General features: G+C 45.6%; 1 protein-coding gene across 11 annotated transcripts in view; it reads right to left on the bottom strand.

Moving 5' to 3' along the window:
- MVB12B (multivesicular body subunit 12B) overlaps positions 1–23,364 on the bottom strand; it is a 242,513-nt gene that overhangs the window by 164,088 nt on the left and 55,061 nt on the right. For all 11 annotated transcript variants that reach the window (XR_004729111.3, XM_078327399.1, XM_078327396.1 and 8 more), the window contains exons 3-6: positions 15,254–15,361; positions 9,779–9,875; positions 4,321–4,450; positions 1,004–1,126 (exon numbers count right to left, since the gene is read on the bottom strand). Coding sequence is in view for 10 of the 11 variants with exons in the window: in XM_078327399.1 (XP_078183525.1) it covers positions 1,004–1,126; positions 4,321–4,450; positions 9,779–9,875; positions 15,254–15,361 (458 nt within the window). In the remaining variant the exon portion in view is untranslated. The remainder of the gene's footprint in view (positions 1–1,003; positions 1,127–4,320; positions 4,451–9,778; positions 9,876–15,253; positions 15,362–23,364) is intronic.

The following is a 23,364-nucleotide window of genomic DNA, read 5'->3' as shown; positions in this document are numbered from 1 at the left end:
TACTTTTGCAATCCCTTTCTCAAACTTAATCCATCATTGCTGTTTGTTCCTTGCCCTCAATTTACTCCAAGTGATGCACAGGAGTTTTACTTGACAGGATTCTCTTTACAGAAAATGTAGAGACTATTACACTTTTTTTTTTTTTGTCCAAGGCTAGAGGGCAATAGTATGATCTTGGCTCACTGCAATCTCCGCCTTCCAGGTTCAAACGATTCTCCTGTCTCAGTCTCCCAAGTAGCTGGCATTACAGGCACCTGCCACCACGCCCAGCTAATTTCTGTATTTTTAGTAGAGACGGGGTTTCACCATGTTGGCCAGGCTGGTCTTGAACTCCTGACCTCATGATCCGCTCGCCTCGGCCTCCCAAAGTGCTGTGATTATAGATGTGAGCCACCATGCCCAGCCATTAGAGGCTGTTGCTACCTCTATTATGACTGAAATCAGTTGCAGAGCAAACAGTTGGCTCACCCAAGTTTCTCTGCGGAGACAATTATTAAAACTAGCATTTCCGGAAAAACTCCTCACTATTCTCTCAGACCCAAACTACCCATTCCTTAGTTTATAGCTCACTGGAAAAAGAAATTATATGAAAATGAAGAATATAATAACTCACTAACCCTCCTGGGTTTCAAATGAGTTGCTAGCCAAGACAGAGAAGGAATTTTACCTTAAGGCCAGTGAGCCCAACCACATGGCTACACGGCACGTGTCTGTGTGTACCTAGCACTCTTCTGAACAGCAAGCCAATTTTAAGTTGCATAATCTGCAATTTTAGGAGCCTGTAGGACATGTACAAAATAGACTACAGAATGGCCTTCGCATTCATGTAACACAGAGATTTCCAAGTGGATTTTTAAAAATCTCCTCTAAAGATATATTGCTTCTATAATTGTTCAGCTGTACTTTGTACTACTTCAGCAGACACTAAGTGGCAGTTTTCTAAAATGTTGTCCAGGGACCCACGACCACAGGACAATGCAAGACACCACCAACAAGACCTCACCTGGGAAGGTTGGGGGCTGGGGTGGAAGCAGCTGATGACTGGGAAGGCGTTGTGGGTTGAGATGAGTCATGATTTCTTGGTACTCTGCCCATTCGATACCAGATCCCCATGCTGTTCAGTTCCCTTTAGGAAAAAAGAGAAATCTTCATGGCTCTGGGTAGCACAAAGCATTTACCTGAGTGACAGCAAACCAGCTCATCTAAGAGTCATGGCCTCAAACACCAGAGAGTCAATTCTAACCCCCCAAGTGAGATGGGTTCTACCATCTCCTTTGTGCTCCGGGCGTCACAGCTGACACGAGGGTGACCTGTTCCATCTAGGCAGGCCTTCGGGACAAGGCCTCCTGCATCACCCTCCCCGAGCTTGCCTTCCTACCCCAGACGGCACTTTCCTTGCTTCTCCAAACTTCTTGTTTTGCCATTTCCTTGCAGAGTGATGGGATGATCCATATCAAGTCCTTTGTGCAGTCAGGAGGGACAGATAGGGAGATGCTGGCTTTTAACCACGAGAAGAATCAGCCCCCTATTCTCTAACACACCCCAATCTTAGGACGCAGCCTCTTCCAGCTGGGTGTCACCTGCCATTGGCCTCATTCTCAGGGTCAGTTTGGGAGTCATATTCAAACTAGAAAACTTGAGGCCCCACAAATCACACAACTAGGAGTGGACACCAAGGGACCTCCCAGACACTGCATAAGCTCTCCTGTGACCTCCCTTACACAGTCACCACAGCCCCACCCACACACACCACACACTTGTGAGTCCTGAGGAGACAGCCATGCTCCTAAGAATAGTGACGGGATCATTTTCACCATATTCAGTTTCCAACTTTCCAGCTGTCCCACACAACTGTATCTTTGGGACCTAGTGTAGAGGAATATAATCTCTTCAAAAAATGGAAAAAGACTCATTCTGTGGGAACCCCTAATAAGCTTCTCAGAACACCACAGGAACCATGTAAAACCACAATCTTGTCTTCTTAGATGAGTGATTCCAACCAGCTGCACTGATTTCTCCACATCTGGGCCATGGCCTCCAGCTGCCAGGCTTTGGAGGTGCTGTTTGGAGTGTGAGTTTTCTCTCTTCCCCAACTGACAGTACCAAACCCTTGCAAAATAACATGTAGAACTGTGCCCACTTTTAAGAATAGGTGACTTAGAGTTCTGAATACTGAATTTGAAATTTCCTTGCTTCAAAATAACACTGGAATTGTCTTCCTCTGGAAAAGAATTTTTGCCCCAAGATGATTAAAACTATAGCAGTATTTCCAAAGTGGTATCAAGGAAAAAAGGCTTTGGTTTTATCAAGGTATATACTGGTAAACATCTATTCCTTAAAATGGTTTAAATTGGTTAAAAATGGAATCTTTTTACAACAGGACAGTTTGTAATTAAAGATACACATAGTAACTGATATTAGACTTTAAAAGTTCATTACTAAATTGCTGGTTTCTGCCATTTATATGTAAATGGGTGCTTCTGAGGTGCCTGAAGTATGTTTATTCTCTTAACTATTTCCTACTCCTGTAGGAAATATTTGTAAACCACGCTAGGAAACAGGCTTTTTGAGTGTGTAGGAAGGGAGTGATCACGGTCCTTCTTAACCACATGATCTTGACACAGAGCACTCAGATGCCTGAGCTGAAGACTCACTGAGGTGAAACTCGTCTGCATTTCTATGGTACCTGCTCCCTACAGGCTTCAAGCAAACGCCACAAGGACTCACCTGCTTCTCTGTCCAGGTCTAGGCCTTTGGGAAAGGCCCTGGCTGATAAAGAGGCGGCTCTGGGCTCAAATGAACAAGAGCAAAGCAGAGTACAGGCCTGAGCCAGGAGGCTGGCCTCAGAAGCCAAGGAGAAGAGGGTGTCTCTGGGAGCCCACAGGGGGACATATGGCGCCTGCCAGGCCTGGCTGAGGGGGCCGTAAACCATCTACCACGCTGAGTAATGTGCACACCTGGAATTTCAGTTGACTGAGGACAGTAAACATCTATTTCCTCTGTCAGCTGGCATCCGTTCACCCCCTTTGTGACTTTTTACATCCCCTCTGTATTTTAGGGGCAGCACCCATCATGGTTAGTCCTTGAGTTCCCATGAAGCTGATCCTACTTCCTGCTCAGGCCTGGTCAATGGAAGAATTTTCCAGAAAACAGTGACCAGCCCAGGGTGCACATGACCCTACCTAAATCAATCAAGACCAGTGAGAGTAAATTCTAGAACTTCTTTTGAACTATCGGGAACACAAACTTGCTCTTGGCCTCTGTACTTGAACCTGGATGAAAAGCAGGTGGAGCTACTGCAGCACCAGGCCTCCCTGAGAGGGAAACATGTCAGAACAGAGCCCAGCACCAGAGCCAGGGGGAGACAGGGAAACCAGAACCCAGTGCCGGCCTTCCAGCTCCCGCTTCCAGGCGTGCCAGTCCTGCCTCCAGAACTCTTCTGCCATGCCAGCCAACAAATTCCTCCTTTTTCTCAAGCCAAACTGGGTTGGGTTTCCTGTCACTTACAATCCACAGAGCCCTGGGTGAAACCCTGGAATTCCACTGTACTGAGTATTTATGGAGCCGCAACAGAGCCAGGCCTATGCTCGGTGCTGAGGCTACAGGAGGAACAAGGCACAGTCGGGCCCAGGCCTCAGCAGTTCCCTGCTTACTGGGGAATTATCATGCAGCTGCGTTCTGTACCCAGAACGTAGGCCTGCACATTCCCGCGTCTCTCCTTCTGCTCTGCCTGGCAGGCTCTGCTTCACATCTGTGCATGGCTGGCTTCCTGACGTTCAGGTCTCTGCTCAAGCGTCACCTTCCTGACCCCCTCACGGAGAAGCCCGCTCTTTATCATTGTGTTTCACTCTCTTCACTGTCCGGAATTATCTCATTTATTTTCTTGTTTATCGCTCGTCTGTCCCTTTTAGAACATCAGCTCGGTGACAGCAGGGCCTTTGCCTCACTCACAACCACATCCAGTGGCCTTGGCCCTGTGGTACAAAATAGGTCCCTGTGACCTTTCCTAGGGTGAATAACCGGTGTGAAGAGTTGAGGCCAGTGGCATCACAGGACGTCGGGGAAGGACCCAGAGGAGCTGCAAGGGTGAATGCGCAGAAGGGCAGGGGAGGAAAGGCCCTAAGGTGGAGTCAGCAGTGCGAGCCTAGAGGCAGAGAGGCTGCAGCTGAGCAGGAAGGGCAGCGGGGAGTGCTGGGCTGATGGAGGCCCGTGGCTGACAGCCCGGGGACTGCGCAGAAACTTCTTGGACCTCATTGCCTGGAGTGCTCTGAGCGCTCTCAGGGAAGAACAGTAGCTGCGATTCCCGTCATTAACACTCACCCAATAAATGTGTATTGAGGCGGGGCCTGCTTGGTCCGGCCCATGATCCGAATGTCACAGATTGCAGCTTCCGTTGAATCACGTGGAATAAACTTAATGCACAGCCTCTTCTTCCTAAAAGCCACTTCCTCTGAAGGAAAGGACAACAGAAAAGGTATAAGTTTTCCAGAGATGCCACCATCTCTACTCTGAAAACCACGTCCTCTGTCACACCCCTTTCCTGGCAGCAGAAGTGGTGGGTCACCTAAGCTGCTGGACAGAAGGGCTGGGCTCTGCCGTCTGCCTTCCCTGGGGCTGCAATCACCCTGCTCTGCATGCAGGAGCCAACCCAGACACCCCGTGCTGAAGAGAGGACCACACACACTACAGTAAACCTGGGTGGCTTCTAAGAGCCACAACCACAATCTGCTCACTGCTCAGCCATCAGAAACCTGCACCCTGACGCCCCGCGCATTCACATTTCACTACATGGCCTTCTTTTCTTTTCTGCTTTTTATTACAGAAATCTTCAAACATACCCCAAAGCAGAGAGAATAGTGGAACAAATCCACGTGTTCCTATCACCCAGTGTCAATACCACGAAAAATGGACAAGCTGGTTTCCTCTCTTCCTGCCCCTGCAGTTCTGCTGGATACTTAAAATGAATCCCCGATGACACCATGTCACATCACCATCAATACCTCAGTAGGCATCTAGAATAGACACTTCTTTAAAGACCACCATGCCATCACCTCCTAACAAAATGAACAGAATTCCCGAGTACCATCCAAGAGAGAGTCTCCGTGCACATTTTCTCCATTCTGCCTGCATCCGGATCTGCAGGACGCCAAGGTGCTGCCTCTGGGTGTCAGGCCTCCCAGTCCATTTGGCTCTGGAAAAACCACTCCTGCTCCCTTTTATTCAGAGCACTGACAGGTTGGAGAAATTGGGTCCTTCCCCTGTGCTTCCTGTAGACTGACAGAGCTAAGGCCTTGATTAGACTCAGGTTAGGTCCTTTAGGTGCACATGCTGCCCAGGGGCATGTGTCCTTCTAGGCTGTCATGTAGCAAGGCCCACAGTCTGGCTGGGCCATTCTTGCTGAGCTCTGCTGGTGTTGGCCTGGGACCTTGGTCACACAGTTCCCCAAGGGCCATCCTCTGAGCACTTTCTCGCCCCCTGATGGCTGTTGCCAAGATCCATACTTTATTAAAGGTTCACAATGGTGATTTTTGAACTCTGTTATTCCTTCTGCCTTTTTAGAGTGTCGCTCTGTAGCCTAAGCTGGAGTACAGTGGCGCAGTCTTGGCTTACTGCAACCTCTGCCTCCCACGTTCAAGTGATTCTCCTACGTCAGCCTCCTGAGTAGATGGGATTACAGGCATGTGCTACCATGCCCAGCTAATTTTTGTATTTTTGGTAGAGACGAGGGTTTCACCATATTGGTCAGGCTAATCTTGAACTCCTGACCTCATGATCCGCTCACCTTGGCCTCCCAAAGTGCTGGGATTACAGGTGTGAGCGATGGCACTGGGCTTCCTTCTGCATTTTTAAGCTAGAATCCTTCTATATATAACTTACCTTCATCAACTATTTGGTCTCCCTGAAATAAGTTTTACGTAAGATAGAAAGAATAAGCATGTGAGTCTTACTTAACAAGCCTTAGAGTAAGAAGTTGGTCCCCGAGCAACCTCCAGTGCTGACCACTGGCATGTGTTTGTTTGTGCTTTTAAACCTGAGTTTCAACCAACTGCAGCCATTTAATACACGAGTCAGACTCATCTGGGTTGAAATCCCAACTCCACCATTTTCTGGCACTATGACCTTAGGCAAGTTACTTAATTTCTCTGGGTCTTGGTAAACTGTAAAAGGGAGTTAATGAAACCCACCACATAGGGATGTGGGCTAGTTGCACTGTGCCAGCACATATGATCCACTTAGTCCAGTGCGTGGCACACAGTAAGTGCTCAGTAAGGAACAGCTGCGTGGGACCTTACTGTCGTTATTGACAAGCCTCTAATGTGTAATTTATGCCTGTACTTGGTATTGGGTTTCAAGACCTTGCAGTTCCATGACAGGAAATAATACATTCAATCAACATTCAAATTGAGGAACAGAATGAGGAGAAGTACAGTCCTGCCAGGGGGTTTTACTACGGGGGTGGGGTGGGTAGAAGGGAAGGAGGACAAGAATTGTTTTGTTGTTATTATGTTTTTAGTGATGTAAGTTTGTTTTTTAAAGGTCAGATAACTTTGTGGGTTCTCCAGGCACAGAAACTGAGGGCTAGAGCAGATCTACGAGCGGAGAGAAACCAAGTTCTGAATCCAGACCCTAACACTGCAGAACATCTAGGAAATGACCCTAGAACTGGAAAAGAAGAGGCTCCCTCCTGTCCACACTCCTGTGTGGCAAGACCCAACCCTGAGGTCCATACTTGGGACAGCAACCTGGGGGGTCAGGGGGGTACTCTTCACAGCCACTCTGCACCTTCAAAGATTATCAGCTCATCGGATTGGCCTTTGAAGGCACGAAGATGATGAGACTGTTACACAAGGAAAACTAACACTGGGGGTTTCACTTGCTGTTGCCATGCTGCTCTTGGCTCCATTCCTCTGTCTGCAGCAAACTCGGGGTAAGAGATGGAGCCACTAATTACACATGCTTAAGCAGGCCTAATTTTAAGTAAACATATTATACATAGTCAATAGAAATGTGTTCAGTCATGCTAATGAACACACGAGAAAGTACACAGCACTTTACTAAAACAAACAGTCTTCCAGTTTTTCAGTGCTATATGGATTACAGCAAACTATATTTTAGATTCATTATAGGAGTCTTCTGTTTTTGGCTGACTTTATAAAATCAGGGCCTTGAATACTCTCAAACAATACAGAACTGACCATAAGGCGTATCTGGTCAGCATGGGCTCCTCTGTCCCCTGGGTAAAGGCTCCAGGAAATATTGCTAGACCCAGACATGAAGAGGCTCCCAGCCACCCACCCTTCGGTGTGATAATGCACCTGGCATTGGGCCCAGGACAACCGCAGAGTCCACACTTAGGACAGCAACCTGTGTACTTCCAGTTACAGGGGAGAAACTTCCTAACCAGGACCCCTTGGCCCCCTAACAGCTGCCCCAAGCCCAGACAGGACAGAGTCTCAGTGAACTGGTCCAACTAACTGAGAGGAAAATGCAGAATGGAAAAACCCCTTGTGGCTCCACCACATATCAATATAAAGACATTTGAAGTCGACAGACTGTCAAAAAATGAACACCAACGCAAATGTTAACACTGAAACACACAGGGAAACGCGGGAAATCAATCCAAGTCTTTGAGACAACTGGACATCTAAGCAGAGGAGATAATACAAATTGCCAACAAGCACGTCAAAAGATACTCAACATCATTTGCCACCAGAGAAGGGCAAACAGAAAGCACAAGGAGATTCTACTTCACACCCACTAAGATGATAGAATCAAACAGAGAGACAATAACAAAGTGCTGGTGAAGGTGCGGGGAACCTGGAACCTACGTACACTGCTGCTGGGAATAAGAAACAGTGGAGCTCCTTTGAAGCATCATTTGGTAGTTCTTCAAATATACCCAGTTACCACATGACCCAGCAATTCCATGACTAGGCAGATGCCAGAGAAATGAAAACATGTCCACACAAAAACTTGCACATAAATGTTCATAGCAACCTCATGCCTAACAGCCAAAAAGGACACACAACCCAGATAGACATCAGTTGATTGGATAACCAAAATGTGGTATATCCATATAATATTCTATTGTTTGGTGATAAGAAGGAATGAAGCAATGGTCTATCCTACAACATGGACTAACCTTGAAAACATTATGCTAAGTGAGAGAAGCTGGTCACAAAAGACCACACACTGTGTGATTCCATTTATATGAAATGTCCAGAATAGGCAAATCTATGTAGAAAGCAGATCAGTGGTTGCCTAGGGCTGGTGGGGAGTGGGGAGGTGAGGACTCAAGAGAAATAAGAGAGTGGTTACTAAGGGGTATGGGGTGATATCCTGATAATGGGTTTTGGGGGTGATAGAATGTGCAAACCATGAACTGTACACGTCAAAGGGGTGAATTGCATGGTATGTGAGTTATATCTTAATTTTTAAAAACTATACATTAATATAAAAGATAACTGTAAAAGGTGCTTACACATGCTCTTCAGTGTGGTGCTGTGGTTAAAAGTGTGGCTGGAGTAAGACATATGTGAACATCCTTGTTATTCCTCCAGTTCTAGATACATGACCTTGGCTAAGTTCTTTCATCCGTAAGTAGTGAGTGTGCTTCATTTTTCTCATATGTGAAATGGGTATAATAATGCCCATCTCTAAAGAGGGGTCTTCTGAAGATTAAATGACATTAGGGAGGTAAAGCTTTTATCACAGGGGTAAGCATACAGTAAATGCATACTAAATATCAGTTTTTATGAATATCAGGTAATACATACAATAACAAAGGACAAAAAGCAATCCAGTGTCGAAATGCGAAGAGGCCATCAGGAAAATAAAAACATGCTATACAACGGGGTCTGCTGGTTTCAGGAAAATAACAGTTAGGTGGGATCTGCATAGACAGAAACTCTAGTTCATATCATATGAAGTGCTAGCAAGAAAACAGTAAAAAATAGTGGGACCAAAGTGGAGCTAATTATGAAAGAATAAAGTATGAGACAGAAAATGAGACAGAGCATTTAACTAAGGAACCCTGAGTTGTAACAAAAGGATTCTCTGTATTTTTTGTGTGTTCACTCTTAGATATCCTAAAGTTGGCTGACAAGTGATTAAAAATGAAATGAGGTAAGTTATATTACACCAAAACAAGGAAGCCCAACTGCCAGAGGTTTTCCAACACCATTTAATCACCCATGTGCGGGTCAAGAAGCTCCAAGTGCTCCAGCACCATGAAGAAACTGCGATTCCTCAGTGATTCACTTATGCTCGGCACTGCTCAGGGGTCAGAATATTCAGTCCAATTCGAACCTGTGAACTTTAATTCGCAGTCTTTCTGATTCTCACTTTTCTTGTTTGCTCTATGGGCCCCAAACGGGCACATTATTGGTCTTGTATTCTCTGGGCGTCTTCTGACTGTTTTCTTTCTGCTTCCTTCTGGATCTTGTGCCAAGCTTGGCTTCAGCAACACCAGAGGCAGGACTAGAGACAAACTATATCCAGTTTCACCATTCCATTCCCCAGTGAGCCAATTCAGCAGGGAGCACCATTCTAAATGAAAGGGATGTTCTGCTCATTTACGTGCCACTACCCAGAATACTCTGCAAACTCCTTGGAGAATCCAGCCACACACACATCAAAAGCAGCAGGGTTTATTCATGGGCACACAGTAAGGCCTCCTAAAATATTTCTGAAGAAAAATGCACATTAAAAACACCTACAAATATACCTGGAAGAAGAAAACCCTCATTGTGATGAATGCTACTAAAGGATGACTCACGTGTGTCCACTGTCTCCTGAATTGGGATGAAGCCCACAGGCAGTGTGTCCTTGATGTCAATGAGCTTCATATCTACTAACACGTTCCCCAGATGACTCTTGGGAAGAAAGAAAAGAGATACAGACTATTAATCTGAACACGCCTGTGGTAGGTTTGCCATTTTGGCTTCAAGATGCATATTCAACCACAATGACTCATGCAGCTTTATGACAGCAGGTTAATTAGAGTAGGTGACACTTAATGTTCCCCAGTGGTTACAAAGGGACTCGTGTGGCCCCCGGGAAGAAGTTTCATCTGCGGAACCTCAAAGCCACTCACTCAGATATGGCCTTGGTGAGCTCGGAGCAATCCAGGAGATGCTCTAGACATAACCCAGCAGAGGGCAGCTGTGCTCACAGGTCCCGGGACCAGGCTGTCACTCAGCCCTGAGTATCAGATCTCAAGGTCAGGAGGTTTTAGAAAGAGCAAATTCCTGAGGCACTCTAGGGAAGAGCTGCACGTAAACCTAACAGGGAACCCATCACACTCCTAAGTGATCACCAGTCTGCACAGTGACACACATTTCAGTTGCTAGACAGATTTTGCAAAATCCCAAGAATCATAAACTAATACAGAGTAAAAGCTCTGCTGCCTCAATATTACACATCTTCTAAAATGACATGCACCAGGGCCTCCTAAAGTTTCTATTTAGTGGTAGTATACGGGGTCCACAGTGCACAGTTTCTGTAACTAGTGTAAAAATATCTTTCAAAGACAGTAGACTATTCTGTAATTGCGAGAGAAAGCTCTTTGCAAACATGCCAGCACTTGCAGCCCGCATTTCAAGCTGGAAATGAGCACTAAAAATATCTACCCTACAACTTAAATATGTGGGGCCACTTTGGAGATTTCATCAAAATCTTCAGAGTAATCTGCAGCTTGGTTCTCCCTCTCTAGTCAGAGCCAGTTAAGGAAAGAATAATGGGTTCTAATCCCCAATCTCTCCTGTTAGGATACTAGCAATGCACTCCACGTGCCCATTTTGCAGAAGTGCCTCAACCCCAATGCCCAGCGTGAGCATGCTCTCCGTTTACTTGTTCAGCATCCTTGGACAAGCATCTAGTTGATCAGCCATCACTCTGCCCTGGACAGCAACTTCTCAGGCTGTTGTTCCATCTTGCTTAGAGAAGAAGGGCTGCTACCTCCATCTCTGCATATGGGAGCCAAGATCCCACCTCCACCTGCACTGTGCCATGTCTCTGAAATCCAAGCAGGGAGTTCTCATCATCTAAACTGTGTCATGTTCCCTCTTGGCACTCTGTTTTCCCCTCCCTATCAATTTGTGGGGTTATTTGTTTAATATCTGTCTCCCTTCTAGAGTTTAAGAACCATGAGGACCAAAACTATCTCTGTTCCTCCCGTAAATACAAGCCTAGCATGGTTTTTGCCACACAGCAGGTACTCAGTAATTATTGGCTGAATGAATTAATTTTGGGGGCACATTTTTCAACTGGGCCACTCAGAGTCAGAAATCAAACTGGAGGCCAGGCACTGTAGCTCACACTTGTAATCCCAACACTTCAGGAGGCCAAGGCAGATGGGGTGCTTGAGCTCAGGAGTTTGAGACCAGCCTAGGAAATATGGCAAAACCCCATCTCTAGAAATGAAAAAAAAAAAAATGGCTGGATGTGGTGGCGCTCATGCATGTAGCCCCAGCTACTCAGAAAGCTGAAGTAGGAGGATGGTTGGAGCCTGGGAGGTTGGGGCTGCAGTGAGCTAAGATCATGCCACTGCACTTCAGCCTGGGCAACAGAGTAAGACCCTGTCTCAAAAAAATAAAAAAATAAAAATCGGCTGGGCACAGTGGCTCATGCCTGTAGTCCCAGCACTTTGGAAGGCCAAGGCAGGCAGATCACTTGAGGTCAGGAGTTTGAGACCAGCCTGGCCAACATGGTGAAACCCTATCTCTACTTTAAAAAAATACAAAAATTAGCTGGGCATGGTGGTGGGCAGCTGTAGTCCCCGCTACTCTGAAGGCTGAGGCAGGAGAATCGCTTGAACCAGGGAGGCAGAGGTTGCAATAAGCTGAGACTGTGCCACTGCATTCCAACCTGGGTGATAGAGGGAGACTTTGTCTCAAAAAAATACACACACACACACACACACACACACATCAAGTTGGGTTTGCTGAGATGTCAAATCTAAACTATATCAATAAAAATATCTAAAGTACTGATATACACTAATAAATATAATAGATACATTATCAACCAAAAGTATACAAATGAAATAAATTATTAAAATTTAACTAGAAAGGTCAAAACAGCGAGTATAACCTATGATCAGTGTTTTTACAGCACTGACATCAGGAAACCGTTTCTTTCTCTCCGAACTATCATATTTGGCAACAATTAATATTCTGACATTCCAGGTAGCTAGGCTTCAGGAAGACAATGTACAGCATAGCCTAGTGAGCAGTGAGTGGGACCTCAGAATGTGGAATAAATCTCTGACCGTGTAGGAAGGGTTTGAACTGTTAACCTAACTTGCAAGCATCAGCTGCTTTCGGAATCGCCTGGCCTAATCTATCATAATATTTTTTCATGGCAGTTGCTTTTCCATGTCATCACTGCTTTCTGCATTGAGAAATTAACAACTAGGCATGTTTTCCTGCCCTGCAGATGGATGGGCATTCATCAATATCCTTCTCAAATGGTCTTCTACTTGACAAGTTGGGTTTTACAGAAGTCAACTGCAAACCACTTAGTGACCTCACCCTCCACACACTCTACAAATGTCCCTGATTTTAAAATCTGAACATCAGTGGTACAGTCATTTAAAAAAAAAAGCATGGAAAACCCCTTGCATACATACAAAATGGGAGGCTGCACTGTCAGAGTCCCCCACAGCCCAAGTGTGGTCCCTCCTCACACAGGGCTGCCACTGTACTGGGTTTAATACAGTGGGTCTGCGACACCATTAATTTTGCCTGTTCCTCTCCCCTCCTCCATCTGTGCTCTCTTTCATTTCCTCCTCATAAATATGAAGAACGTATTCCCAATCCTTGTTGAGCAAATGATTCATGCCAAAAGCCCAATATGCACTGACTCAGGGTATTTATATTGTCTCTGGTAGCCAGTATTTGCTAGTATACTGTAATTATTTTTGACAACCTTGCATTTAAGGTAGCCACAGATAACCAACTTAATATTCAAATGTTCATAAATCCTTCTGTTTAATATCCTCCCTACCTAATCTATGTACATTATTATTACAGGTAATGCAGAAAGTACAGGGCATGAAAAGTGCAATTAATCTCGATCCTTCCCCAGGAAGCAATGTCACTCCAAAGCCAGGTTTCTGTATTAATACCATTATTGGGGGAAAGGAATTTAGGTTCCAAAGGAGTCTCCCAAAACTCCTACGCTGGGAGTCTCAAGTCACCCAATTAAGAATCTGTCCAGTCTGGAGATCCCACATCCCTCCTTTACAGTTGTAAAACATTATGTTCTTCAAAGTCTTGGTTTGGACTACAGGGCCAGCACAGACTGGCTGTAACAGATTAAAATATTCAATTCCTCCTGCACTCCTGGGCTGGCAAGTGGGCCCCTGCCAACCGCTGGAACTTGATCGTTTGGATCCCAGTATCGGATCCATTCATTCTTTTTCCAAAAACAATATGCACCGCTTCAAAAGCGAGGCAGAGGCTTTTCACACTGCCTTTGTCCTATTCTAACATCCCTTCTTCATGCCCAAGAAATCTCTTTTTAATGTTCAACACATGTTGAAGAAATCAATGGGTTTTCTCTGATACACTTACCCATGACACCCAATGCTAACAAGCCCTGGTGACTTGTCTTTGTCACATTCAGATCTGCCACTGTCCCCACTCCATGGGATGCAGGGACTCCGCTAGCCTAGGTACCAACACCCCACAGTCTTTGGGGTAAAGTGCAATGAAAACAAAAATAAAAATGATCACAGAGATCATGGCTGTCCTCGGGCCACTTTTAACTGAAGCCTGTTTGGCCTCTACTCATTTTTAACTGAAGCCTCTACTCAGCCTTCAGCCCATGCCTGGGCATCTCCTCCAGCTGCTCAGTGACTCATTTCAAACTCACAGTGCCCTTGTCCATGCCTTAGCCCTGCTACCTTCCTGGTATTTAAAATATACTCAAATGCCTGAATTGAGAAGATTACCAGTCTTTTGTGCCAAGATTTTCCCTGACTCCATTATAAACTCTGTACTTTACAATGAGCATATATCGCTCTTGTAATTAGGGGAAAAAAAATAAAGCAATGACTTTTCTCCCAGTCTTGAATATGTTCAGAATAATTATCCTACCAAAGAATTAACAACAAACAACAGGAATGGGGGTAGAAGAGAGTGCAAGCCAGAAAGCCATGTGATGGTCTACATTCAGAAAGCACTGAGGGGACATGCCAGGACCCTGTGATGGACCCACCCTCCTCTCCCCAGGTGGCAGAGAGAGGAATCGGGAAATGCTTTCCCCATTTCATGCTATTGAATGAGGATATTTGTCATCTGGGTTCAGTTTTTTTCTTTAACCACAAATAAATATTACTGTTATAATTTATATAAATAAATGAATAAAAAGATTTCCAAAAATAAAAATTGACATGACAAAGAGACAGTAACATTTAACCAAAAATGAAATGTTAGCCTATAAATGAAAATCCCAACTGCTCCCTATCTGGGGCTAGTGAAGAGAAGTAACCTTGAAGAAGCATGTCACCTCTTAGATCTCGGTTTCCTCACTGGAAAGGAACTTCCACTTGTAGAGATTATGTGCGGAGAGAATTAGGTACCCAGGACAGGCCTTGCACAGAGAAGATACTAAAGCTACTTCCTTTTTTCCTAATTCATCTGTTAAAATACCTTATTAGATGTAAAACAAAACAAAACAAAACCCTTAGTAGATGTCTTTAAAGTTTCCTCATTTACAGGTGCAAGTATTTTTAAAAAGCACAGTAAGAGAAATCTGCATGAGTGGATACTTACCCACAAAAATCATGAAATGTGATATGTCACACAGAGACTCAAAGGGAGCAGAAACGTCACTGTGGAAGCAAGGGCATGATGTCTGTGGATGGGGTGGGTCATACGGGCCCTCCCCGAGCCATGCTGCCTTTGCTGGCCAGCATTAAATCCTGCTCCACTGGAGAACTCTCACTGCTGCACTGTGATTTGTTGCTCGGAGGAAAGGTAGGCAAATGAGAGCTGGTAGAGACATTTCCTGGTTTCCTTTTGAGAACACAATTTAATGGAATTCACGGTACACTTGGGTACATGGTTAATAATACTGTTAATAAATGAAACACAGTGCTGGCTGCTGATTCTACCCAGTTCCCTAAAACCACAGATAAATTAATATGGCAATGAAAATAAACCACAACAACAAAATGAGAAAATTCCAAACCGGAATATAAATTACTTGTGCTCACTCAGCAAACAGAAACTACGACTAGACTTACATTTTCTTTGGAAAATGATCTTGTGAAACACAGGTATCTGGTAACCTTGGATTTAAATAAGCCGTCTTTCCAGAGGTCGGCATCCACACCATCTGCTGTCTGTGCAACCTACACCAAAGAGACAGAGAAAAGACCACGGGTAAGGCAGGAAGGAGCTGAAGGTGTGTGTGGCCACTTCTTCCACATGTTCCAATTAACACGGCCCGGGCTCTCCTGGCATCTCATTAGTTCATTTCACTAGGCACTGGGATGAGATTTTCCAAAAGGGGAAAGGGAGAGTGTGAAAAATACAACTTCTAAAAATACTGTCCCTGGGGAAGCTGTTGATTAAAGACACCCTGACAAAAATGGTTCTAATGAGAAAAGAGCAACTTTGTTGTAATGGACCAAGAAGGGATTGGGTAAGTCAGCATATTAAGCAGCTATTACCACTTACTCACAGGGGATGGTGTGGGGTGAGGAAAGGAGTCCACAGAGTGTGATGAGCCACCTGAGGGGCCACTACCTGCAGTGAGGGTGACACAGCCTCCTGTTCTAGGGCCCCGGGGCCAGCTGGGTGCTTCAGTCAATGGATTCTACTGGAGGCTGGGGCGGAGAGGGAGGTCAGAAACATTTCACTCCACTCTGCATCCTCTTGGTATAAGCCCTGAGAGTGGTATTCAAGGTCAGAAACTGGTTCAGGATAGAAAAACAAAAGAAGACTTGGTTCCTTGTTTCTTGTCTCACTAGGAAGCCATTTTCTCATCTGCAGCTGTGGAAATTCTCTACTAGGAAGTATCTGAGAATGACGCCAGCCAGCCTTGATCTGAGTATCAAAGCCCCTGTGACCTAGACTGGGGCTGGGCTAGGGGATATTCGCATGAAAGACCCAGCTTTGTGGGAAGAGCGTGCAAAGGAGATGGGAGAGGAGGAGGAGAAGGCTAGAAGAGGGTGGTGCTTTCTTCCTATTTCTTTCCAGACTGCTCTGTGAATTGCTGGTCAGGGCTTGGTCTATTTTCTGCCTCAGTCTCCCTGTGAGAGTATGACTCAACCTTGCACACCTTCCTTTAAGCACCTCAAAGCGGCGCATACAGGAAGACTGAGGACCAGCACCCGTTTTGGGATAAACTCTGCAGGAAGTCTCTCTGAGCAGTTCACTTTCGGACTCCTTCTGGGTTGTCCTTTCGAACTTCAGACTTTGGGATCCAGTCCTTGACCTGACAAGCTCCTGCCCATCCTGACAAACTGCTGGAAGTGCCTCCATTCTTCACACAGAACTGCCCTGATGCAGCCCCATCCTACACACTGACTGCAGGCTCTACACAGAGCATGGCGGGCCCCACAGCACATGGATGGCCTCTGCCTGTCACATGCTTATGGCGGAGGCGGGAGCCAGGACCCCAGCCCAGTGGGCTCAGGCTTCCCAGGACATTCCTGGAGCCCACCACAGGCATGCTCTCTGAGGCTGCCTTAGGAAAACCAAAAGGCCAGGAGGCAAAAGAAAAAATGCTTGTTTTTCAAAGCAAACAATTGTAAATTAGCAAATATAACAACGGGAAAAGAAAGGCCCTTATGATAAAGATGGAAATATATTTGACCTGAAAGCTGAAGGAGGAATGGTATGGGGATAATTTTAGGAACTGTTTCTCCAAGTATGTCACCCCCACAGGATGGAATGGGGGTTGGCATTTTTCCCCATAATGGTGACACATAGAGTTTCTAGGGAAACATGAGATTTAAGGCAGTGGTCTCAGCTCCTCCACCACCAAGATGTCCTATGCTTGTTTTTTCCCATGGATTCTATGTTTTGAAAGATTTTCTCCCAATGCACTTTTCATTGTATTTCCTCAATTCTAGGATGCAGTCATTTGGGGAACACCCCTTCACACAAAAAAGGCATAGTACCATATCCAAACATGTGTCTATTTTAACATGCATCCCAATTTCAGAACCACTAAAATGTAGAAATAAAACATGCTGTAAACAAAAGGAATAAGGGAACCTCCATGGTCTCTCTATAATAAATGCATAATTTCTGATAAACTTTCAAAAACAGAAACTGTCTGCAGGACACTCCAACCACAAGCTGCCCTGGAAGACAGGGAGCTGTGCCTTTAGCCTTCCAACAGACAAGGGTGTCTAGAAGGGCTTGTTTGGGTATCTGGGAATCCCATGGGGGGGGTGTGCATTCCAACCCAAGGCTAGAAGACCTCCAGAGTTGGCCGGTGATGATTCTCTCCACTCACCACAATGCTAGAACCATCCTTTTTCTGAGTGAGAAATGAAAATGTAATGGGAAAAAGCCAGCAGTGTGGGCTCCTCTGTTTGAGCCTACGCTTCACTGTTCCCCCAATCCTTATCTGTGAAGCATTAAACAAGGATGACCAAAGGCCCAGCTTTGACCTGGACCAAAACTCATTTGCAATGAGGTGAAAGTGTGTAAAGGTATCATGAAGGAGCCCAGGGAGGTGAGGTGGAAAGAATAAGAAAGAAAGAGAGAGAGAGAGAGAGAGAAAGAGAGAGAGAGAGAGAGAATATGTACACCTCCCCTAACCCCCAAGGAAGGTGGTGCTGGGCAGAGCAGGGCTCTGGAACAGAGCCTAGAGGGCTGGATGGTTCAGGGACCCACAGCACCAGGTACTGGGTGAGGAGTATGATGTGGGTTCTGGCTACTCAAGAACCCTGGGAAGGCGGCCCTGATGGAACAAGGTGGGCATTTCTGGCCTGTCTTCCCTACAGCAATAAGATGTACCCAAGGGCTTCTTCCCAACCCAGTCACATAAAGGTGCCTAATAACCTAAATTCTTTCCATCCCAAGTCAGGAGAGCTAATGATCTGCAAGATAAATGATCTATGTGGCTGAAGTCACAACCCCAAGAGGATCCCACACACCTGACTCAAGGCAGGGTCTACCTGACGGTGCCCATGCCCCCCTCGTGCCCCTGCAGAAGCTTACAAACTCTGCAGTCAGCCTCAGGTCCCAGCATCAGAAAGTTGTAGGGAGGTGGGGTGTGGGGTGGAGGACCACTTTGTATAGAGCATGAGCAGCATGGAATTCACAGGCAGACTTGAACTTGAGGCCCAATGGCTTAAGCCAGTCCTGTCCTCTGCAAAGTGGACATGCTGCCTCTCCCTGTGGGCATTACCGCCAAGGCAGAGGAGACCATGGACATGCAGAGTGCCTGCCTTAGTGCATGAGCACTCCAAAGACAGTGCTAATGTTTATAAACCAAAAAAGGGGACATCTGCTCTGACAGCAAACCAAGTCTTGAAAGTGATGTCAGGCTACATCTGGATTCAAAAAGTCCTCTGTCGTCTGAGGGCTCAGCGCCAATCTCTGGCACTAAATCTGATCTTTCCAAACACAAATGATAATAGTTGTAGGAGGAAAGTCTGCCCTCCTCCTGCTATCCCACCCTGGACTATAAGCTTCACAGGGACAACAGCAGTGCCTGTTCTGCTTGCCATTTTACCCCTTGTACCAAGCACAGTGCCTGACATGGATGGGCTCCATCTAACCTTGCTGAAGAATAAATGAACAAGTCAATTCTGTAATCAGGGCAGTGTGAAAAGCTCCATACCCTGCCAGCTCCCCAAGTAAGGTAATGGGAAGTGTTTTAAATGGAATGTCCCGGATTTAATCATTGAGCTGAGTGAATCCCCTTCAGAATCACCACTCTGAGGTGCATACCCATTTCAGCACGGAGGCCACCTACTCTTTTGGTCACCTTGTATTTTTGCCACCTTGTACCCAAGACAACGTGAGATGTCTGCTGACTGCAGAACCTTCAGAGTCTGTTTCAGGGCCTCACATACACATGTGCACACATGCATGCAAGCACATGCTCTTGCACACGCACACTCTCACAACCTCTCTCCTAGCATTTCTTCCCCGGGAAGATGGAAGCATCAGCTCATGGGTGGGGACAGTAGGAGCCATCTCTGAGGAGGAGGAGGGCCCTAGGGCAAGGCAGTGGCAGACTGTACACATAGCTTATCTCTCTTCCTGCCAGGATTCCTCTAAAACAACAATCAAGTGGAGAGTGCAGAAGCCTCCACAATGAAGAGTGAGAGGGGAGAGGTAGTAGCACAAGGGCCTGGCATTGCCGAAAGCAGAAGGCAAGGAATTTAGCCAGTGGAGGGTTTGTGACCTAAGGGGCCCATGGAGGTGGATACTGAGCAGAGCCCTAGGATCCAGAATAACCAGAAACCAACTGGGGTGGGGACAGGGGAGCAAGTGCAAGTTTCAGGCTGAATCAGGCGGGCTGAAACAGGGTTCGTAAACAAATAGGTTAGACTCCTGGGTGCCCACTTCTGTTTCAGGTGTATTTTTTGCAGAAAGGAACCCAGCACAGCACTCTAGAACACGGGCAGGTGGGGAAGGAGTTTGGAGGTCGGGAGGAGGTGGGGGAGGAGGTGCAACTTTAGAGTGGAAACAAGGGTAACTGGGTAACTGTGCACGCACACTGAATGGCAATGGCAGGCCCCTCCCCACCACTCGGGCTCACCCTCCTTCCTGCTTCCCGCAGCCTCCCCTGAATGCTGGACACTGAGGGCTTTGTCTCTCGAGAGCTCCAGGGTGGACCAGCCCATGATCCCTGAGCCAGCTCCTGCTCGTCACCCCACTATGTAGCCCACCAGCCAGCAGGCCCCCACCCATGAGCTGGTGCTTCCATCTTAAATGCCAACCCATAACAAAGGGTCACCAGGCACTGGGGACAGGCTCAGACACAACAGAAGGGCCCAAAATAGAAAAAAGGGAGCTTGAAGGAAGCACAGAGAATAGGAGGAAACAGTGCCAGCTCAGGACAAAGAACCCAGCCTACAATTAAATCCTCAGAGGGATGGGTGAATAGACTGCAAATACCAAACAAGAACAGAATATGATGAAAACTTTTTCAAAAAGGAACACTTTGAGGTTAATATAAAGAGATTATAAATTGTAAACACTGGAAGAGAAAGCTGAGGAAATCTTCCAGAAGGTAAAAAACAAAGATGAAGAGATCGATTACAGGAATGAAAACTAAAGGATCAAGATGACATCTAACTAACAAAAGTTTCAGAAAGGATGTTTAAAATAAAAAACGAGGGGAGGGGGAGCCTCTGTGTTAGAGGTCCTGAGTGTTTCTGCAACATGGATGAAAAATACCCATCCAAAACAAGAGAACAGAAAATCCCACCACGCAGGGGATAAAGAAACCACCTTAAATACTTGCAGAGAGAAATAATGGGACACATACAAAGAACGGCAATCATTCTGCATCCGATTTCCCAACTGCAACACTGGAAACTAAAAGACAAGATAACAACGTCTTCAAAATTCTGAGGAGCTCTGGAATTCCACACCTAAGCCCACTATTGATTAAATGCAAGGGTGGAATAAAGACCTTTGCTGATGTGAAAGGACTTAAAAGTTTCTCTCTCAGGGGCCCTTTCTGAGGAAGCTACTGGAGGATGCATCAGCAGAACCGAGGATTAAATCAATAAAGGGGAAACCATAAACTTCAGGAAACAGAACCCACACAGCACAGCAGCCAGGCGACAGCAGCACACCCAGGCCCAGACGGGGAAAGGAAGAGACGTCAGGGCAGCAACCTCTGGGGAGGAGTGTTTTGGAGGGGAAAGCATTTATAACCGGACTTACTCGTTGGAAGGAAATAGGGATGGGCAAGTGACAACTGCCTTAGAGCATTTAGAACAATGAAAACAATGGACCTAAGGCTATTCGACAAAAAAAAAAAAAGGAATCAATTTAAAAATTAAAAAGACATTTTAAGAAAGTAATGTGAAAATCAATAGGCATCTGGACAACTCTACAAATGAATGAAGCAAGTTTGATTAATTCCAAGAAAAATAAAAGGTTGTATGAGAAAGAACACACACTCCTAATACATTACTTGATTCAGTGGTACCCAATGTCTGCATTATAATCTATGTGAACACTGAGCATTAATCCAGCAAAAACTGTGATACCACTTAATGGGGGGAGATTCTAAGAGAAGAAAATAATCAAGAAATAAGCAATATAATATAATTACTTAGAAATAGGGAGATAAAGTACTAGAGAGAAAACAATCTTAAAAATTTGAAAGCAAATGTCTCTGGGAAATAAAAAGGCAAAGGTGGGGAGACAGGGCAGGGGCTGCTCTATTACGAGCACTCTGATTTTTCAAACTGCACACATTCATCACTTTGTTAAAGTAAAAGCAAATTTTAACTCTGAAAGAGAGCTGGGGAAATAAGGAAGATAGTATGAGAATTCGTTATTTCTTTAGGCAAACCGCTGCTATTGCTGCCATCAGGGACATGAATAGCAATGTAACATAATCTCACACCTAGTTTGCTTGTTAATGTGTTCCCAAGTGGGTGACAATGTCCAAAGCTGCACATCCAGCTGATTCCAGCCTTCCCCCCGGCACTCCCTGCCAGTCTTCCCCAAAATGCAGATGCCTGGAGGGGGAGCTGCAGCACCCAGGGAGTCCCTGGGATGGTGGCTGCCTCTGCTGAAGAATCGACACAGGGCTCTACCAACCCTTTGGGACCTGGTCCCCATCCCTGTCTCATATAGCCCAGGTCTCTGATTGCTTTCTCTGGTGTGAGTTCAGAGGTCACATTCTGGACCACTGTGTAGCAGTCACAGAAGATGATGTGCGTTCAGGAAGCCCTGAACAGCCCACTGGACAGTGGCACTGGCTACCTGCAGCTTGCCTGTAAAATATGCTCTCTGTAAAGTGACCCCTGAGGTTAAATGTAAGCAATCTCCCTGGTTTAAGGGAGTCCCTTAATCCCTGAAAGACCTGGGGGCTGGGGGGCAGCTACTGTGAAGACCCTAGGGTAGAAATAAAGTTGCTGCATAAAGGGACAGAAAGTAGGGCTCTGTAACTGGAGCTTGGTAAGATGGGAGGAGTGTTATTGATATGCATATAGGGGCTCAGTTTATAAAGGCAAGAGTGGGAGATGATAAATTTCTAATGATTAGAGGACATCCTCACAATAGAAGACTCAGCAGCCATTTGAAACAACTTTGTACACATATACATACTAACATGGAAAAGGTCAGGAGAAAGAGTAAGTTATAACACGGTTTATAAAGTAAAATCCTATATTTTGTTTTTAAAACAATTATCTCTATAGAAAAGGATCTAGGCAAATATAAAGCAAAACATTAACCACTGTTTGGCTCTGCACGGTTGAGATTATGAGTATTTTTAATGTTCTTTTTATTTTTGCCTGTATTTCTTCTGCTTTTTTGGTAATGAGCGTATATAGCTTTTATAAGAAAAACAATTGTAAATACTTCATTTGATGGAGTAAAAAATAAAAATCCGCTGGATTTAAACTTGAGAAGCACTTTGTAAATCAGCTATCCAACTAAGCCACCTAAAGAGGAGCTGTGCAGTCAATCATTTCAACTGTCAGAGGGTTTTCAACGTCGGAATTGAGTGCTCCTTGCCAAAGAGAAACTCTCAAAAGACAGGCTAACCACCAATTTCATCAATCTGTTTACACCCTGGTGTTTCAAGAGAGCCCACCCACAATTCAAAGGTGTATTCAGCAGACAGAAAGCAATCAAAGGAGCCAGGAAATTCTGCAGACATTCCAAAGGAAATATCTGGCTGACACGATGAACAAGAATGAAGTTCAAAGGCCTCTGGGTATGTTAGATCATCAACAGTGGAAACACACACACTTGGCCCAGGCCAGACAGCAGCCAACTGTGAGCCACTTAAACTCAATAAGAGCAGTGTGGGCACAGCAGAGGCAAGAAGCCTACCCAGCCATCCGTGGAGTCCCTAACAGGTGGTGTGCCCAAGACACTTTCTACAAATACAAAGTGAAAGTCAGAAGCATTTGACTAATCCAGTGAAGAGTGCAGGAACTCTCAGTTGTTTTTCAGTTCTGATTTTCTTTGCATCATTTTCTTATACCTTCAGCTGAGACTTCTAAATTTTTTAGCAAAAGAAATACAAAGCATAAACATGTTCCCTAAGACCAATGCATCTCATCTCCCTCAGTCTCCAGGTGGTCCTCTCCACTCACGGGGCACAGAGAGACAGCAGAGCACCCAGCCCTGTTGGCCTTGAGCCGCTCTGGGACTCCTGATACTGTACCCTCTTCTCCACTCTAGTTCT

The sequence above is a fragment of the Callithrix jacchus genome, chromosome 1, assembly GCF_049354715.1.
Source record: "Callithrix jacchus isolate 240 chromosome 1, calJac240_pri, whole genome shotgun sequence".
NCBI classification, from domain to species: domain Eukaryota; kingdom Metazoa; phylum Chordata; class Mammalia; order Primates; family Cebidae; genus Callithrix; species Callithrix jacchus.
Note: the sequence above shows the minus strand (reverse complement) of the source record. Positions and strands in the feature narration are given on the sequence as shown.